Source organism: Lonchura striata, chromosome 6 (assembly GCF_046129695.1).
Source record: "Lonchura striata isolate bLonStr1 chromosome 6, bLonStr1.mat, whole genome shotgun sequence".
Lineage (NCBI taxonomy): Eukaryota > Metazoa > Chordata > Aves > Passeriformes > Estrildidae > Lonchura > Lonchura striata.
Genome location: NC_134608.1, coordinates 6,816,489 through 6,834,369, shown reverse-complemented (window position 1 = coordinate 6,834,369; position 17,881 = coordinate 6,816,489). Strand labels below are relative to the sequence as shown.

Here is a 17,881-nt window from a genome sequence, read left to right as displayed (position 1 = left end):
TATTGCTTCTCTGTGTTATTATTATGCACAGCAGTTTAAACACTCTGAGCAGAGATACTGGGTTTCAACTTTATATGTACATGGGGTTTATTTGGATGATTCCACATATTTTTAATTGAAGAACCGTGTTCCCTGTAAGCTAAATGGGTATCTAGTTACCCTGGTTTTATATAGAGAATGCATTAAAGTTTGCAGTGTGTGTGTTTGTTTTCATTTCAGCTTTCATTCAGGAAGACTATTACTGATAAAAATCTTTGTTTCAAACAGCACAGAGTGGAAGTGCTCAGCTGCAATTCAATTTGTGAAGTGTTTCTATTACAGCGTTGTCACTTTTTTAGCACTCCAGTGAGGGGCAAAGAGAGGACTTCTCAAAACATGAATTTTGATTTCAGACTTGAGCCTCTTATTACATTCTTTTCTAGAAGTTATTTCAATTATAAATGTGGTGATAAAGATTTCTTGAAGCTTAATGCTTTTACTTGTATATTCCTAATTTTGTGGTGTGCAATGCCAGGTACCAGACATGAGATCTGTTCAAAAATTGCAACTCGCTCTTTGGGAGGGTACAGAGCAGCATTCCCTGTATTGTTTGTTTTTAACAAATTGACATTGATTTGTAATTGCCTGGGAGAGTTTTTGTCTTGCATCTGGCTGGAGTTAGGTGTTAGATCAGATCTTAAGAAGAAATTCTTAGGAGGGCAAGTGAAGCACTGGCAGAGGTTGCCCAGAGAAGTTGTGATTGCCCTGTCCCTGGAAGTGTTCAAAGCCAGGCTGGATGGGGCTTGCAGCAGCCTGGTCTAGTGGGTGGCATCCCTGCCCATGGCAGGGTGTTGGAACAAGATGACCTTAAAGGTCCCTTCCAATCCAAACCACTCTGTGATTCTGTGACTGGTGCCTGACTGACACAGAGCTCAGAGCTTTCTGTGCATCTCCAGTCTAGAAATCTGTCATTTCAGCATTTCCACTTTGGTCTGGGATGTTTTTGAGTCACTGCCAAGGGGTAAATTTAACTGCTTGTTAAGTTGGTTTCTGGCACTTGGATGTTCAGATTCTGCATGGTGGAGAAGCTGTACACCCAGTTTGGTGTGTGCTTCTGAAAGGTGCAGCCATGGGGAAGAGGGTGCAGGTGTTTTTGAGGACAGAGAAGGGAAATCTGTCTTGATACAACTTCTAGAATATTAGAGTTCTGGTTTGCCTTCCAGAGGATCATCTGTGCTTGGAGGCGTTCCTGATCAGTGGCAGACGGAAGTCAGTGTTGATCCATAGTCATTTCTGTTGGCTTTGGGAGAGGAATCCCTGGGGATTGTGTATGCAGGCTGGCAGGGATGTCCTCTGGCTTGATGATCCAAGAAGGGTCAGGAGAGAAATGGTTCAGCTATCCAGCTGAAGGAATTCTGGCATGATGCTTGAGCCCAGGGATAAATTCTAAATCGCTGCCTTATGCCTGAGACAAAGTCTTTCCAGATCCAGTATGGTGTGTTCCTGTGTGATGTGATGGCTGTCAGGGTCTCCAACATACAGCTGGGCAGTTCATGCATGGAAGGACTCGTTGCCTTCAGTTCTCCCTTAGAGGCTTATAAACATTAACCACCCAGAGGCTACTGATTTAGATAAGTGTGCTATAAATTGACACTGCATGTAAATGAGCTATCGTGCTGTGTTGTGGTGATTAATGTAACTGTAATGGCACACATTATCTTCTAAAGTTATGATAACCTGGGGAAATCACTTAAAGATAACCTGTTCTGTCTGTTCTCCTGAGGAGAATGTCTGCATTTTGGCTCCACATAGCTTATCTTCACTCCTAATGCAAACCAGAAAATTAAAAGAGACCAAACTGCATACTAGGACAATATTCTAGCTTCCATTTACTCCTGCATGTTAATTTTCTTATGCAAAAAACCCTGTTTTTGAGTTGCCTTGAGACTGGCATTTTTTAATAGGCACTCTCCAGAGATCATACTAATTTTGTCCCAAGCTCAAGATCCAGGTGTCTGTGCTGGAACTTTGCTAATTGTTGCTGAACCTCTCATACTTCTGTCATGTTGGTAAGGCCCTGGCACTAACTGCTTAGGCTTGGTTTGACTTAATTTGAGTCTTACAGGAATTTGTCTTTGTTTAGCTTTTCATTCTGAAAGTATGTACTTTCCCTTGCAGGTTTTGCTTGTGCCATAATTCAGTATTTGTTCCAGTTTCTAAACAAAACAACTGATGAGTGATCTGTAGGTACAAGTTTTAATAATACATGTATAGTTAAATTAGCAGAAAATTTTCTTTACTGTTTCAAATGAAATTTAAAGCAGAAAAGGGGAAAAAAAGCTGCCTTTGGTTTTCCTAGTTTCTTATTTTGATCCAAATCCTGAGAGAGCTGGGATTTTTGACTGTGAAGCATTAACAAAAAATGCTTGAGTAAGTATTTTAGAATCCCGAATGGTTGGATTCAAGGTACATTTCCCACTTTCTACTTGGGGATCCTTTGGGCTGTCTATCCTCTTTTGTGTTCTACCACAGAAACTCGGTCTTGCTAATTGTGATCACTCTCCTCCTCTCCCGCATTTTCATATCGGGGATAGTAGAAGGAGGAGTTCGGGAATCCTTGAGGAAAGACAAACTGTAACGTGTGTGTATTCCTGGAATAGTTATTTGGCCTCTCATGAGATTAGAAATGTCTCTTCATGAAGGGGCTCTTGAGAGAAGGGAATGAGCTGGGGAAGAGGCTGGAGAAAGGAGGAAAAGATGTCCTGCTGAATGCGGGCAGTCCCTCGGTGCTGTGGGTGCCGGGCAGGAGGAGCTCAGCACCCATCAGCTCCGGCTGCGGGAAGCGCCGAGTCCCTCCGGGCTGAAAGCTGTGCTGAGCTCCTGTAGAGCCCGCAGGACTGGCAGTGCAGTGGCACACACCCTCTTGTGGCAGGAAGGGACAAGTCCCAGCGCAAACCAGCGTGGCCTCTTGTTTTCTGTGCTCCCTGGTTTGCCTTGCTCGCTCTTTTGTGTTCAGTGAACATCCCTCACTCGGGTGCACCCACGTGTGCTGTCCTGCACTTGCTTCTTTCATCTTTCTGTTTCTGCAGTGCCTGAATCTGTTCTGTTTGTCTTGCAAATTCTAAAACTTCACCCTATTTAAATCTTGATTTTATCAGTATTTGGATTGTATTTAAACTGTGGGCTTTAAAGTGCCCTTTCTCACTAAATTGCCAACATACTGAAAATACTCCTTACAGATGAAAACATTTACAGGAGTAAAAAAGCTGGAAAAAATAAACAAAGATGCTGAAGAACATACTAATTTTGTATCTTAAATAGCTTAGTTTGTCTGAACTACTATGAAGAGGTCATGTATGGATTAGGGATAACATGCTGCTTTTCCCAGCTGTTTGATTAACCAGCTTAGAGATGGGTCAAATGCGCAGGAGCAGAGCAAGGAAGGCACATCATCACCTTCCAAGTGCAGAGGGGCCCTACAGCATGTTTGCAGTTTATCAGATTTGCTGCATAATAAGCTGTACGCTCCATTCAGCACTCTAATTAACCCAGGAAAGCTCTCTGGCTCAGTCTTTGCTGATAGCATGAACCTCACAAAGCCAGGCAGTCTCACCAAAGTACCTCTAAATAAGATTAAGCAAAGCGAGCCAGGCATGAAATAAAATGTAGGCTAAGTGTTGAGCAAATACTATTATTTGCTTTCATTTTGTACCAAGTTCTGTACTTGGCATGAGGTGTCCAAGCATTTAATGTGTGAGTAGCACTGGCAACTCCTAACGAGTGCTGACAGATGAGACCTTAATCATTAATGTTTCTCTGTACAGACAAAAATAACCAAATGCTGTATGACAACACTTTAGGAGTACAAGTTGAAGGTATTTCCCAGAACTCTTAAACAGTCCTGGCCCCCACTGATGCCCATCAGGATTGGGAATTATATGTTGGTGGGCTCCTCTGGAACATGGTGGCAGACTGGGTAATACTGGGATATCAGAGGAAAGGAGAAAAGCCTAGGCTGGTGGCAGGTTTGTAAAGTGACAGGTTCCTTAGCCCTGTGCTGTTGCTAAAGATCCTTGTCAGACAGCAGGAAAAAGAAACAGTGTGTAAGTGATGGAGGATAGAGCAGACACAGACATACAGAGTCCTGAAATCCATTACCTGTGTGCAGAATGAATCTCATCCTCCTTTCTTTGCCTTTTCAGGTATCTTGCAATATCTTCAGAACTCTCCCGCCTAGTGACAGCAATGAATTCGATCCAGAAGAAGATGAGCCCACCTTGGAGGCATCGTGGCCGCACTTACAGGTTTTTGATTCTTTACCTCAGAAGAAATTCTTGTTGTTGCTTGGTGTATATAATAATTTTCTCAGCTTTTTTTTTTAAATCTATGAATCAGAACTAGTCAGTGAGACACTTAATAATAACATGTATTAATACTGTTTATGATTCTAATACGGTACCTACAGAGATGGGAGAGAAATTTGTGATAGTTGTAAAATGTTAAAGCTTTCTTTCAAAATTATATTGATGGTGTCCCTCATATTCCTGTTGTCCTTCGCTGATTTAAATATTATTTTACTTTACCAACTGCTTTGATGCACAAGTATTTTTCAACAACTTCAGCAAGAGCATTGTGAGGATGACACTGCTGGCAGTTTTGCTTTATTGAGGGTGGGTAATATTCATATGAAAGTGCACAGGTGTTGGCAGCTGATCAGAAAAATGAATGAGAAGCTGCATCCCTATCTAAGTCCTCCTTCCTCTCCTTGAGTCAAGGTTTGCTCCCAGGTGTTTGGAGCAGGTTTCAAGCTCACTAAGTAGCATCCCTTCCTCTGAATTTCGCTTGTCAAAAGAAGGGGTTTTGGGATTCCACCCCCATGTGGGATAACATTGCATCCAGGTTTGGAGTTATTAGCACAAGAAAGTTGTAGACTTGTTGGAGCGGGTCCAGAGAGAATGCAAAGATGATCAGAGGGCTGGAGTTCCTGTCCTGTGAGCACAGGCTGAGAGAGAGCAGGGGTTGTTCATCCTGGAGAAGAGAAGGCTCCAGGGAAACCTCACTGCAGCCTTCCAGTACATGAAAGGGAGATTATGAAAATCAAGGGAGGGTGACTTTTTACACAGTCAGATAGTGACAGGACAAGGAGAGATTCAGATTACACTCACTAAGAAGTTCTTGACTTGTGAGGGTGTGAGGCCCTGGCACAGCTTGCCCAGAAAAGCAGTGGCTGCCCCATCCCCGGGAGTGTTGGAGGCCAGGTTGGATGAGCAACCTGCTCTTGGGAAAGGTGTCCCTGCCCATGGCAGGGGTGGGTGAAATGAGATGATCTTTAATGTCCTTTCCAACCCAACCCAACCCGTTCCATCATTCTGTGATTTTGAATGAAGAACATAAACTAAACTGGAGAAAACATCCTTGATGCTAATGCAGTAAATTCCTTCATAGAAAATCTAGATGAAGATCCTGTGTGTGTTAGTCAGGATAATGACTCACATCACTGGTAAATTTACAGGAATTTTGCTTGAGTAACAGTTTGTGGAGTTTGGGAGTTTTTGTGAGCAAAGGAGCAGAGTTGATCTCAGCCTGAAATGAGGATTTTATTTTACAGTTGCATGCACAATCCTGTGAGTGTTTTTTTTTTTCACTCTTTTGTGCTCTCTAATTCAGAATCTGTTGAAATGTAGGTTCATCCCTCATTTATATTTAAATTTCACAAAAAATAAGAATGTTCAAAACTTCAAGGCAGCTCTGAGGAGCTGTGCCTGCCTGGAAACAGCACATTAAGTGACACTGGTGCTGTAGTTCAGAAAGTTATTACTTGCATGGAAATGATGGAATTTCTTATCCAGTGGATGACTTACCATTGTCAAGAAGAAATTCACCAAAGTATTTGTGAAAAGTCAATGGAATTGATTTCCTGATGATTTAATGTTGGTGTTATGTAAGGTGTCACTTTTCCCACAACTTCTTTCTAAACCTCTCTCCTTATTTTTGATTTCCTATTGCTTCCTTTAAGAAGTCAGAACACTGTTATAAAGTACCAGCAGCAGTTTTGCAGCATATTGCTGTCATGGAAAAGTTTAAAATTATTTTAAAATGTAATTTTTAAGCTTCCTTTCGCCTTTCAGTATCAATATTCCTACTCACTAAAGACAAAAAGGAAAAAGTTTTCAATGGCTGCTCTTTATGAAAAGGTTCTGCAAAGAGAATGGCTGGCTGGTAGCTCATTATCAGTGACAGATTAGAGCTGCTGTCTTAGGGGGCCACAGCAGTCTCTGTTTCACTTCACTTCCTTGTTCCCTGGTTTTTTATACTCTTCTTTTTCTCCACTAAATGAAAAATCTTGCTGTCCCACTGAAGAGTTTAGGTAGAGATGGAATTGCATGAAAATAAGCAGATTTTCTGCAGCCCTGAGGCTAATCTTTACAGTAAGTTAGGAACTTCTGAATAAATTCTGGTTTGTATTCTTCCTCTGTGTTTCAAGTTGTACTAGAACACTCTTATAAGCAGTTTCTAATTTAATTTAAATATTTCCAACTGTTTCACCAACCCCTTCAGAATTCTAATGTCTGTATTTGATGTGACTTCAGCAGTTCAGAGGGCAGTTTAAATGTGCTTCCCAATTACTCTGGGAAGCTTTACAAGATGATAACAAGCATTACAAGATGGCAGTGCCTGTTCTTGGTGATGAAATGTCTTTGACTGGAGTTAAATAAGCAAAGACAGCTTAAAAAGCTCATGTAATTAATTTTAACTAAAAGATGGCAATTTGATAAAGAAGAAAAATATTTTTAAAATTTTTTAACCCTTTGTACTGGGGAAAAAGAAGCATTTTTTAATTGTCTAACAAAATAATATACAGAAATACTCAAAAATATAAACAATAATCAAGTAATAAACTAAACCCATGTTTTGTTTGTTTTTTCTTTTGCAGCTTGTATATGAGTTTTTCATACGATTTTTGGAAAGCCAAGAATTTCAGCCCAGCATTGCCAAAAAGTACATAGATCAGAAATTTGTATTGCAGGTAAGCTGCTGTGCTTTTTTTAAAGCTTAGTGTCGCTTTTGGGAAACAAATAAAAACTCCTTTAAAAAGATTTTGTTCAGAATTTGAGAGTGTAACTTCATTTGCAACAGAAAAAGACTAAACTAGCATCTACAATGAAAGTTTTCACTCTGTGGAGATAGTGGAAAAAGGTGTGTGTGTTTGTATGTCAGTCTCTGTTAATATAGGTACATAAAATAGATGGTTTGGATCCAGTTTCAATTCCTCAGTCAAAATATTTGACTTGCTGGTTTTGAGATGGAGCTGAAACAGTAACTGTTGAAAAATGAAAAGTTTGCTACCAAGTAGTCTCAAAGTGCTGTTCTCTCTATCCAGAGAGATAACTTAAACACCAGTTTTATGTGTCTTGGTGTTGCTTATACATACAGAGGTGGCTGAAGGAAGTTGTTTCTGGGGTAAGCCAGGACACTCCACAGACAGATTTTTTTGTCTTTAGATTTGAGAACAGGCCTGCCTTGGGTTTTGTTTTCCCTTCATGAGTTTTTTGGGTAACTGCAGAGTCAAAAAGAACTTTGTGCTTGATGCTGTCTGTAGCTTTCTTTTGAAATCAGGGGAATTTAGAATGATACCTATTTAATTAGAAAATGGAGTTTCCTTGCAGGCTGACACTTGAATGAAAAAGCAACCAGAGTTGGTAGGAGATACTCAGCATTTCTGAAGACCTTTCTCTTGCCCTTTATCACTCATGGAGCTTTTATTTTTCTCTGCTCAGACAATAAAAGTTGTGCTTTTACTGTTCATGTATGTTGTTTGGATAAAGAATACCTGAAAAATGTAGCAAGCAGAGCAATTTCTGTCCTTAGATTCCAAGTTTCAAAGAAGGGAACTCAGTTTCCTTCTCGATATCGTAAGACTTTTTCATCCTACAAAAGCAACAGGACATTCTTAAATTCTTATTTTATCCATCTCCTAAACACAAGAGCATTTTTCATCTGGATCAAACCTCTGGTGGTTTCCTTTTTGTTCATCTCAGTACTGATTTGACAAGGAGGTGCACCAATGTGTTCATCCAGTACCTGGTGGAGATAAAAGAATATGCATGACAAATCTCTCCTGACAGGTTTTTCCAGGCTGGTTTTAGTTTCATTAGATAGAACGGATTGTGTTAGGATGAATGCATGTGCTCTCCTTCAAGAATCTAGTAAAAATAATTCTTAGATGCTCCTGTTCTGTGCTGCTGAACTTGGTCATGACTGGCAACATCCCACTCACACCCTTTTAAGACTTCCAAAACTGTCAGTTTGGCACAGGAGAATGGGTCTAAACCAAGGGGATTTTTTAAATCTTACTAGTTTTCATTAAATCTATTAAATGGAAGAATAGCATCTACTGAAAGAGGGGAATATGAGATCTGAAAATGTACATATCAGAAAACATGATATGACAATTAAGAGGTCAAAGGAGTTCTAGGGATTCCTATGTTCTTGCCATGGGGTTTAGTGGTGCACATTTTTGTACTGCTGTGCACAGTGTGTCAATTTAAAATTCACATTTTTCTGTAAAAAGTTCTGTTCAGACATTTATATATGCATATACACACACAAGCAAATAGTTTTATTTCCATGTGTTTAAATACTTTGTGGTGAACTGTAGGAACTGGGGCATCCTTCCACTTCCTGTTGTGTCTGTTGTGTGTCAGGAGTAAATCCTGAGTATCTGCAACTGAGATCCCTTACATAGCAAAGCAATTTGAGACTTAAGAACACTACACATTATGGTGTCTTGTGACACTGACCACACAAATGGGACATTTGGAGTATTTGGAATCATCTTTTTCTCAAAATTAATATTTAATTTAAAAAAATTAATGAGGTGCTTCTTGGCAGTAAGGATGCCTGTATGAAAAAAAAAATGTTTAAAAGTTAGTGTTTTTTAATGGACTTTTTTCAAATTTTTTGTTTGTTTACTTGCTTTTTTCTTTTTTTCTGAAGTATAGCTGTGTTTCTGGCTTTCAGCTGTATTTTTTAATAAAATACTGTATTTACCAGTGTAGCTGTTCTATTCTAAAGCCTGCTTATGTACAGTTTGAAATGGTTGGCAGTGGTTGCTAAGAGACATACTATTCAAATATATCCACAAGTCTCTGTGTTATGTAGGTTGCTATTTTGGAAAATTAATTTCCCTTTTCTATGTGTGTTTAGAATAGTCAGAATAAATTATGGAAGTCTTGAAGCTTATTCATAAAAATAAGACTTTATTATTGAAACCTGATAACAAATTGGGCATAGCAAAATAATTGTCTTTTTTTTTTTTTTGTAATGAGAGTCTTAGTTTAGTAGTGTTTCCAGAGAGGATCTGCATAAGAGAACTGGAAATATAAATACTTTTCAATCCAGTAAGAAAATAAAAAACATAAGTGTTTCCAGCTGTTTGCTGTCTTAGGCTGAAATGTGCTATTTGGGGAAGGATGAGATGACTGTTTATTTATTTAAATCTAGAACTAATTGAGCAGAGCAATGTGTTGATAACCTCTGGAGGGCAGCTGACAAACCTCATGAAATCCCCACCACAGATTCTTACTGCAAGGAAAATACAGAGAGGTCTCATTGCAAGTTGCAGAAATGTTCCAAACAATGAGGATCAATGTGTACATCCAGCTAGGCCTGGATGTTAGAAAGCAAAATCCCAGACAGCCTAACAACTTTTAATCATATTTTTTTCCTATCTTTTTTCACCTCCTCAAAGTTATGTAGTAGTTTAACAGAGATCAGGTGTAGAATGCATACACTGACATATCTACTTGTAATAGGTGTTTATAATTTATCTGTTAGTGAATATAAGTTAATTTTGTTTTCTGCCACTCCTGTGATGATTTTCTGACAGCATCTTACCCATTTGTAAGGCCTGTTTGACAAACTGTCTTTATTTCTCTTGCAAGACAGGTACTGGTTCACAGTTGCTTTATTTCATGCAAGACAGATACTGGTTGCCTATGATTACTAAAAATTACCTAAAATTCCCTGGTTTCTGCACATTTGTGGCAGTTGCTTGTGCTTTTTACTTTAAAGTTTGCCTCTGAATTGATTCCAAACATCCACCAGAATAGCCAATGTAGTGGTGTCACAAGGAAATTAAGAGGGTGGCTAAGGGAAAGCTCATACTGTTGTGGCGGAGGATTCAAGGGGAACAAAACAAAAATCTGCAGGTGATATTCCTGCTGCTCATTTCATGCAGCTTCAGGTGTCAGCGTTTGGGATATATTTTGTACAATACCAGACACTAAAATACTTTCTCTCTTGACTGAGTCTCACATAACCATTTTGCTGTGTATTTAAGAGCTACTTAAATACTTAGTAAATATGGGTTTTCTATTGTTTTTTTTTCTTTATTCATCGTTTTGGTTTGGTTTTTTAATTGGCATTGATAATGAAATCACCATTTTGTTCAAAGTGAAGGGTTAATTCCCTCTGGTGCTTTTGATTTGTGACAATTGGTGGAGATCCTGTAACAGCAGATCCATTGCTGGCATGGACTTCCCTGTTGAGTCTTTCCACAGTGTGAGGGCCACACAATCACTGGGAAGGCTTCAGAACTCATCATTTGAATTAAAAACAATTAGAAAAATGTGACCTTGACACAACGTTGGGAGAACAAAGTCTTAGAGCAAATGAGGATCTCCTGGTGGATGGTAAAAGGCAAACTGTTGTATGTTTATTTTTGGGGAGAAGGGCAGCATTTTGGAGCTAGTTAATAGCAAATCTATTATTCTGAGTTTTATGATGTTATACTGAGGTTCCAGCAGATGTTTTTAATATTAAATATGTACTGCTTGGGTACCATGGATGTCACATTCTTTCATTCATGTGTTTTCATGAATTCAGTTTCATACAGAAGTCTGTGTATCCTACTTGTCAAATGTGTCCTGTTTCAGTTCTCTTTTTCCTTTAAACACAGCTGTTGGAACTGTTTGACAGCGAAGACCCTCGGGAACGAGACTACCTAAAAACAGTCTTGCACAGAATTTATGGCAAGTTCCTGGGTCTTAGAGCATTTATCCGAAAACAGATTAATAATATTTTTCTACGGTAAGTTGTGGAAGAAGGCACTTTTCCCTCATGAACCCTTTAGGAAACTGATATATTGCTTATATTTAACTTTTCTTTTTTTAGATTTGTTTATGAAACCGAACACTTCAATGGCGTAGCTGAACTGTTGGAAATTTTAGGAAGGTAAAGGAGTCTTTATTTATTATCTAACTCAGACTTGTGGACACATCAGGGTAGTGTCACAATCGGAAAAAGTATTATGATAATCCCTGATTCTGAAAACAGATGTGTGCACATGCTCATCTTTAAGCCCCTGTGCAAATCTGTCCCATCTTTGCCAAGAATATATAGCTACATGCAAGTTACAGCCAAAGTGTTGGATTAATTTTGTGTGTGTGAGTCCATTAAATACCGCACACTTCATCCTTACATGCTAGAGAATTATTTTCTTCTGAGAACACTTAGCAGAGTGAATGTTTTAAGTGGATCTAATTTTGGTGGGTTAATTATTCGAGCCCACCTTGCTCACATGGATTTACCGACCACATAGACAAGGTCTTCTCTGTTTGGCAACAGGTTTGTGCAGCTGTTTATGTGGTTATTCCTAATGGGAACTGGGTTTTTACCTACATATGTAATGCCCTGCTAATGTAAAACAGGACCAAAGTCAGCAGCTGTTTCTAAGTGCTGTTTGTAAACAGCTGCTGACTGCTAATATATTTTAATCTAGAAAGTGCTTGTTCAGACCTCAGTATTGCCATTTGTGATGATGACACTAACAGATATTTCTTCTCTTATTTCCAGTATTATCAATGGTTTTGCTTTACCTCTTAAGGCAGAGCATAAACAGTTTCTGGTGAAGGTGCTGATCCCTTTACACACAGTCAGGAGTTTATCACTCTTCCATGCACAGGTAGAAATTATGAGAATATTTTCTGTTCAGTAAGAACTGTATGTATATTTTTTAAGGTTGCTTTGTAAATTTAATTACATTCACATAAAAAGTGGGGGAAAATTCTAAATGTGGAAAAAATGCAATAGATTTTTTCAAAATTAATTCAATATCCTCTGTATGATAAATATCTAGCTTTTGTTCTGATTAGATAATTAAAAGCATAACATACATCTGTAATAGTTAGGAAATTTTATTTAGTAGTTAAGCTGTCTCTCTAGGTTTTCCTCTCTGCTCTTCTCTCATTCTCACAAGTTTGCCTTTCCCGTTCTCTCTCCCAAGGGGATGTTTGGGTTTCCTTAGTCTTGTCCTGTCAAGGCTCTTCTTCACCCTGACAATCTTCTGAATATTAATACCCACATTTTTTTGTTTAATATTCTCCCTCACAGATTCCTTAATACTGCATTTATGCTCTCATACGTCTTTTTGTACTTTTAAGTTTTCATGATGTAATTTTTCCTCTGATAACTGCTACCTGTTGCCTGTCTCTGATTTTCAAATAGTGAAAATTTTCAGTATTTCTTATGGTGATAAAGCTCTGCTTTCTAAGTATGTTATTCCAGGTTTTAGCTGTGTCGACTCATCTTGCAAGAATTCTCATGACTTTGCTGTATAAAATTAGTAAAATGTTGCACTTTGAGAGTAGCAGAAGCTTCAAAACACTGCTTGTGTGACTGTATTTAGAATTCCAAGTTGTTCTGATTTTTATTTTACATTCTACTTTGTCACTGTAATTGTTCTTGTAAAGTGTCCTCTTCTTTCTTATAAACTGAACTTTGAATGTATTCTAAAATTGGATGTAGTTTGAGAGAGCGGAATAGCATCTTGCCTTAAGTGTCTATTTTTAAAAGAAGTTGGGTTTTGTGGTTTTTTTTAATAGAAATGTTCTAATTTTGTTTTTGTAAATTCTTACCTCCTCACAGCTGGCGTATTGCATAGTACAGTTTCTGGAGAAAGACCCCTCACTCACAGAACCAGTAAATATTTCTTTCATACTTTTTTTTTTTTTTTTTTCACTACAAATAGTTTACCCTGTAGAGGGAAAAGTAAAAAAATCTAACTTCTTTTTCCTTCTAATTTAGGTCATTAGAGGTTTAATGAAATTCTGGCCAAAAACGTGCAGTCAGAAAGAGGTAAGTGATATGCTAGTAGTAAAAAAAAAAAAAAAAAAAAAAAAAAGGGTTATTTTGCTCTAAAACATAGTCAGCAGAGAATCTTTAAATAATCTGTGATTGATAGCACATGCTGTGGTGAATCTTGGTATTATTTCTTGTAGATGTTTTTTCAGTACTTTAATTCTAATTTTTTGAACAGTTTTGACTGTGAGAAGTTTGATTAGTCTGGTTTCATTCACAAAATAATTCCTTGTACTGCTGCAGAGAATGTTTTAGAAAGGAGAAAATAAACATAGTTGAGGATAGGTTCAAAAACTCTGTTAGATTTGGAATTGTTTATATATGAAGGCAGTATTTTTCCAGTGAGGATGAAAGATACTTTACATGGTGTTTACCTGTTAAACATGTTAAAGATGCAGTTAAACATGTACATTTTTGTTTTCAGATGCACATCAGAATTTCCTTAGTGTGAGGTTTTGTGAAAAAGCAAAACTGTTATTTTCAATATTACTCTCAAAAATGAGGTAAAATTAGGAGAATCTCCTCAGTTATTAAAGTTTAAGCTTTGATTGTTCAGATCTTTTTATGAGACAAGGTTTTCAGCATGGATATATATGCTGGTGCAGTTCTGAATTTCATTCAAAATACTTTACATGCAGCACTTGAAGAAGAAACTTGTCTTTGTTTTAAGGGACTGAGTCAAAAAGCTGCCAGTGGTAGAACTGATGACATTTTTTGAGAAAGGGTCTCACTGACCTGGTGAGGTTTCCATTTCTTCCTGAAGCAGTAGAATTTGGAGGTTACCAGCATTCTGCAGAACAAGATGATTGGGAGGTTTTACATTCAATGTTTTCTTTTTTGTCTTTAGGTCATGTTCCTAGGAGAGCTGGAGGAAATCTTGGATGTAATTGAACCATCACAATTTGTCAAAATCCAGGAACCCTTGTTTAAACAAATTGCCAAGTGTGTCTCTAGCCCTCATTTTCAGGTCAGTGGTAAAGGTTATTGTTTATATAGGAATGTATAGTCTCAGTTTCAAACATAACTCCCGCCAAATGTAAATATTATTCTATGTTATGTTTTTAAATACTTGTCTTCTGATGAAGAGGATATGTTGGGGTGGAAGGTTAGGTCTGAGCTCCATGAATAACTTGTTAGAGGTGTTTGGGGTTACAGCACAGAGCTTGCCCTTCTGAGCCCCTCACAAATCCTTAACTTGTGTTCAAGCAGACTCTGAGCCCTTCTCACTGAGGGTGGCAGGTGCTGGCCCTGTAGACCCTGCAGGGTGGATTTGTTCCCTGCTTTTGGTGCAATTCTTGTGCAGTTTCTGTTTTCTAACTTTATTCCTCCTAACCTTGTGACCATGTGTCTGGTTAGAGGTGACACAAACTGTAGCCTATTTTAATTACATTGTATAATGGGAGAAAGGGGAATGAATGGGATGTAAATGGATATGTGAAGAGGATATAGGGTTCATGGCCTGTAGTGTCTCCATATTAAGCTTGGTGATCTGTCCTGGCACAAAGACAGATGCGATTTTCCAGCTCTTCCTTGGACTACATCTTTTTAAAACTATGATTCAGAGCAGCATCCTCCTTCCTAACCCTCAGCTCTTCTCCAGGGTAATTACTGTCCTTAGTACCTTCCCCACACTTAAGATTTCTCCTCTCTTATTCAGCCCAGCTGTTGGGCCTTTCCCTGTCTTCTTCCTTTGGTATTCCAGCACTGCTAGGTTTTTTCCAATTGCACTCTTCCTGATTTTGAGGGAAAGGGTGATGGGAAGTCTGTCTGCTCTTCCTTCCCCTCCTCAACTGCAGCACTGATGCTGTGTCTGCACCCAGTCTGCAGTGAGCAATAACACATTTCTCAGGAAATAGAGAGTGGGTGCTGAGGGATCAGAGCTGCAGGATAGAAATTAATTCCATTAATGCATGTTATGCTACTGATTAGAGTAGTTTAATTCCAAAACTAATGACTCCTGGTAGCTCATCTTTGTAGAATTTATCTGTGATTTGTTTTTCTATCAGAAAATCACAAAATTACAGGTGTCTGAATTCCTGTTAATATTTTATTTCTTTGACTCAAAGGTGGCTGAAAGAGCGCTGTATTATTGGAATAATGAATACATTATGAGTTTGATAGAGGAGAACTCAAATGTTATACTTCCCATCATGTTTTCCAGCCTTTACAGGATTTCTAAAGAGCACTGGAATCCGTAAGTTTGTGCATTTACACTTTATCTCTTACCATTTGACATCTCACTGATAAACTCAGGAATGTCTGCTGCAGAACATCTGAATGGGAGAGATGCAGACTCAAAGCTGCTCTGAGCAAGTGCAGCTCTGTTAATGACAGTATATATTAGCCTGCACATGAGCTTGTCTCAGTGTTTTTAATTAACTGGTATGTGTACAAAAATCACTACTTTGTAGGATAAAAATAGGTCTTCTAACAAGTTGGAAAAAAGAAGAAATTAAATGTTACATTATTATTGAAGGAAAAATGTTGCTCATCAAGTGTTTCTCCTATGCAGTTTTTTTATAAACGGGTTGGCTTTTAAGGCTGATTGTAAATTGTCTAGAAGAATATCACTTGGCATTAATAAAGCTTTGTGGCTGTATCATCAGCTGATACCTCTGGGAGACTTTTGGTGTTGAATTTTTTTAAACATCCATGAAACATACAGACAGTATATTCTTAGGTTGGGTTGTTTTTTCTAAATTTATTTAAATTCATCTGTTCTCTTGATAATAATTGAGCAGTTACTTAATATTGATGTTGTGATAATTAGGCAATTTTATTTTAAACTGAATGAACTAGTAAAAAGTGTTTTTATGAAAAATCCTATTACAGCGAGATGGCATATATCCTTTATTTTAGTTGGAAAGCTTTTCCTAAGTCAAGATGATTAGTATTTAGTAAACCCAGTATTTTTAACGAACTGTGCTATGTTCTGGTCTCAGTTGCTTTGATACCTTACTGTAAAATATTTCATTTCTTCAAACATTGGTCTTTTTGTTCTGTACCTAGTCAAATTCTGAAGTTTGTGTGCTTACATGACAAATCTAATGCTGCTGAAGAGCCTCTGTAACTTAACATTGCTCACAAAAGGACACTTTCCATGGCACAGTACTCCAGTACCAGTCTCTAACCTTTTAATAGTAGGCACTGGGATGCGTCTGGTAATGAGAATATTCCAGTATCCCAGTTCAGACTTTTCATACCCTTAGTAATTTTGCTAATTTTTCCTTCTAATTTTACGAGCCAGGTAAAGACACATCTAAAATAAAGGAACTTTTTAAAGAATTTTTATATTTTTTAGAAAGTTTTTCACGTAGGCAACAAAAATGAAGGTTTATTTAAAGAGATGAGAGAGACAGGGGTGCATGGGAAATGGCACATAGTTTGTGTGTCCTGTAAGGATTAGCTCCAGAGGTTCCTGCACTTGTGGTGTTGATTCATTGCCTCCTGGCTGAAGAGCTGCTTCTTCAGCAGCCATGGGTCAGAATATAACAGCCAGAGTAGTGGATCAGGAACTGTGAAAGGGAAAATGAATATGAACTGTATGAGTACAAGGAAATCACTCTTGAAATACAGCTTTGTATTTTGCATAGATGCACTGAATATTCAGCTTCATAGAAGAGTCATAAGGAAATGTGAATCACTTTCATTTTGTGTTTGAATTCTATTCCTTCTGCCTGCATTGATGATTTGAATCTCTGAAGTTGCATTCAGAATTGCTCCACAGCATGAGGGAAGAGACTGTAGTTATATGTAATAGCTTTCTGTTGTTTGCCTTTTACCTTAGAGTTTTGGCCTGCTTCATTTCAGTAGTCAGTAGGGACATGAAAGCTGATTCTCACCTTTAAGCATGTTAATCAAAAGTAGTTTCACTGAAATTGAAGAATTTACATAACCATACTTGCAGGAACAGAATTGGTCACAGAAAGGCTGGGAAGAGAAGACACTTTTTATTTCACGTTTGATTTCACCTGAAACTAATGGATTCCTTTCTTTCTTCTTTTTCCATGTTTCACAGGGCTATTGTGGCTTTAGTCTACAATGTGTTGAAGGCATTTATGGAAATGAACAGCACCATGTTTGATGAGCTGACAGCCACTTACAAGTCAGATCGTCAGCGGTAACTTTTTAAAGCTTTTTCTTGTCAGCTGTGCCCAAGGCCTGCAGTTTAGTTCTCCCCTTACACTCAGGAGCAGTTGCAGAATCTCAGACATAAGAGACACTGCCCCATTTTTGCCCTTGCCTGCTCGTTAGGCTTCTCATTGCAGCATGTGAGATTGTGTGCAGGTTGTTCTTTAGGCTTTATTAAATACAGGATCCATTGCATGAGGAATCCACATTCCTCATGCAATTCCTTTTTTGACTCCACATTCCAAAACACTTCAGTGTATCAAGATCTTTAATGATAAAAGGAAAACAAGGGTTTAAAGATAACACTCTGCTTAAAGACTTTAAAAAAAAAGTTAGACTGAGGTTTGGAAAGAGACATGAGGGAAACACCTAAGCTGTGATTTTACAAGCTGCTGTTTGTTGGCTGGATGTGATCTTAAAGCAAAGAGACATCTCCCAACCTTTTTATTTCTTACTCAGATGTCCTGCTATATCTCAATCTTTCAGCATGTAGGATCCAATAAATACACCACTCATAGAGGTATTAGTTCAACTCCAGTGGCTTCTTGTCTTTTCTCCCATTTTTCCTAATCTTTATTTCTCCATTACAGTGCAACATCTTTTCTCAAAAGTTTCACCTTATGCAAAGATT

The 17,881-nt window shown here is 38.1% G+C and overlaps 1 protein-coding gene across 2 annotated transcripts in view; it reads left to right on the top strand.

Annotated features, from left to right (window-relative positions):
• PPP2R5E (protein phosphatase 2 regulatory subunit B'epsilon) overlaps positions 1 to 17,881 on the top strand; it is a 72,738-nt gene that overhangs the window by 48,499 nt on the left and 6,358 nt on the right. For both annotated transcript variants that reach the window (XM_021554519.3, XM_021554518.3), the window contains exons 4-13: positions 4,182 to 4,283; positions 6,914 to 7,006; positions 10,940 to 11,070; positions 11,155 to 11,214; positions 11,836 to 11,944; positions 12,907 to 12,960; positions 13,066 to 13,116; positions 13,967 to 14,086; positions 15,186 to 15,313; positions 17,138 to 17,239. In XM_021554519.3, the coding sequence (XP_021410194.1) occupies positions 4,182 to 4,283; positions 6,914 to 7,006; positions 10,940 to 11,070; positions 11,155 to 11,214; positions 11,836 to 11,944; positions 12,907 to 12,960; positions 13,066 to 13,116; positions 13,967 to 14,086; positions 15,186 to 15,313; positions 17,138 to 17,239 (950 nt within the window). The remainder of the gene's footprint in view (positions 1 to 4,181; positions 4,284 to 6,913; positions 7,007 to 10,939; positions 11,071 to 11,154; positions 11,215 to 11,835; positions 11,945 to 12,906; positions 12,961 to 13,065; positions 13,117 to 13,966; positions 14,087 to 15,185; positions 15,314 to 17,137; positions 17,240 to 17,881) is intronic.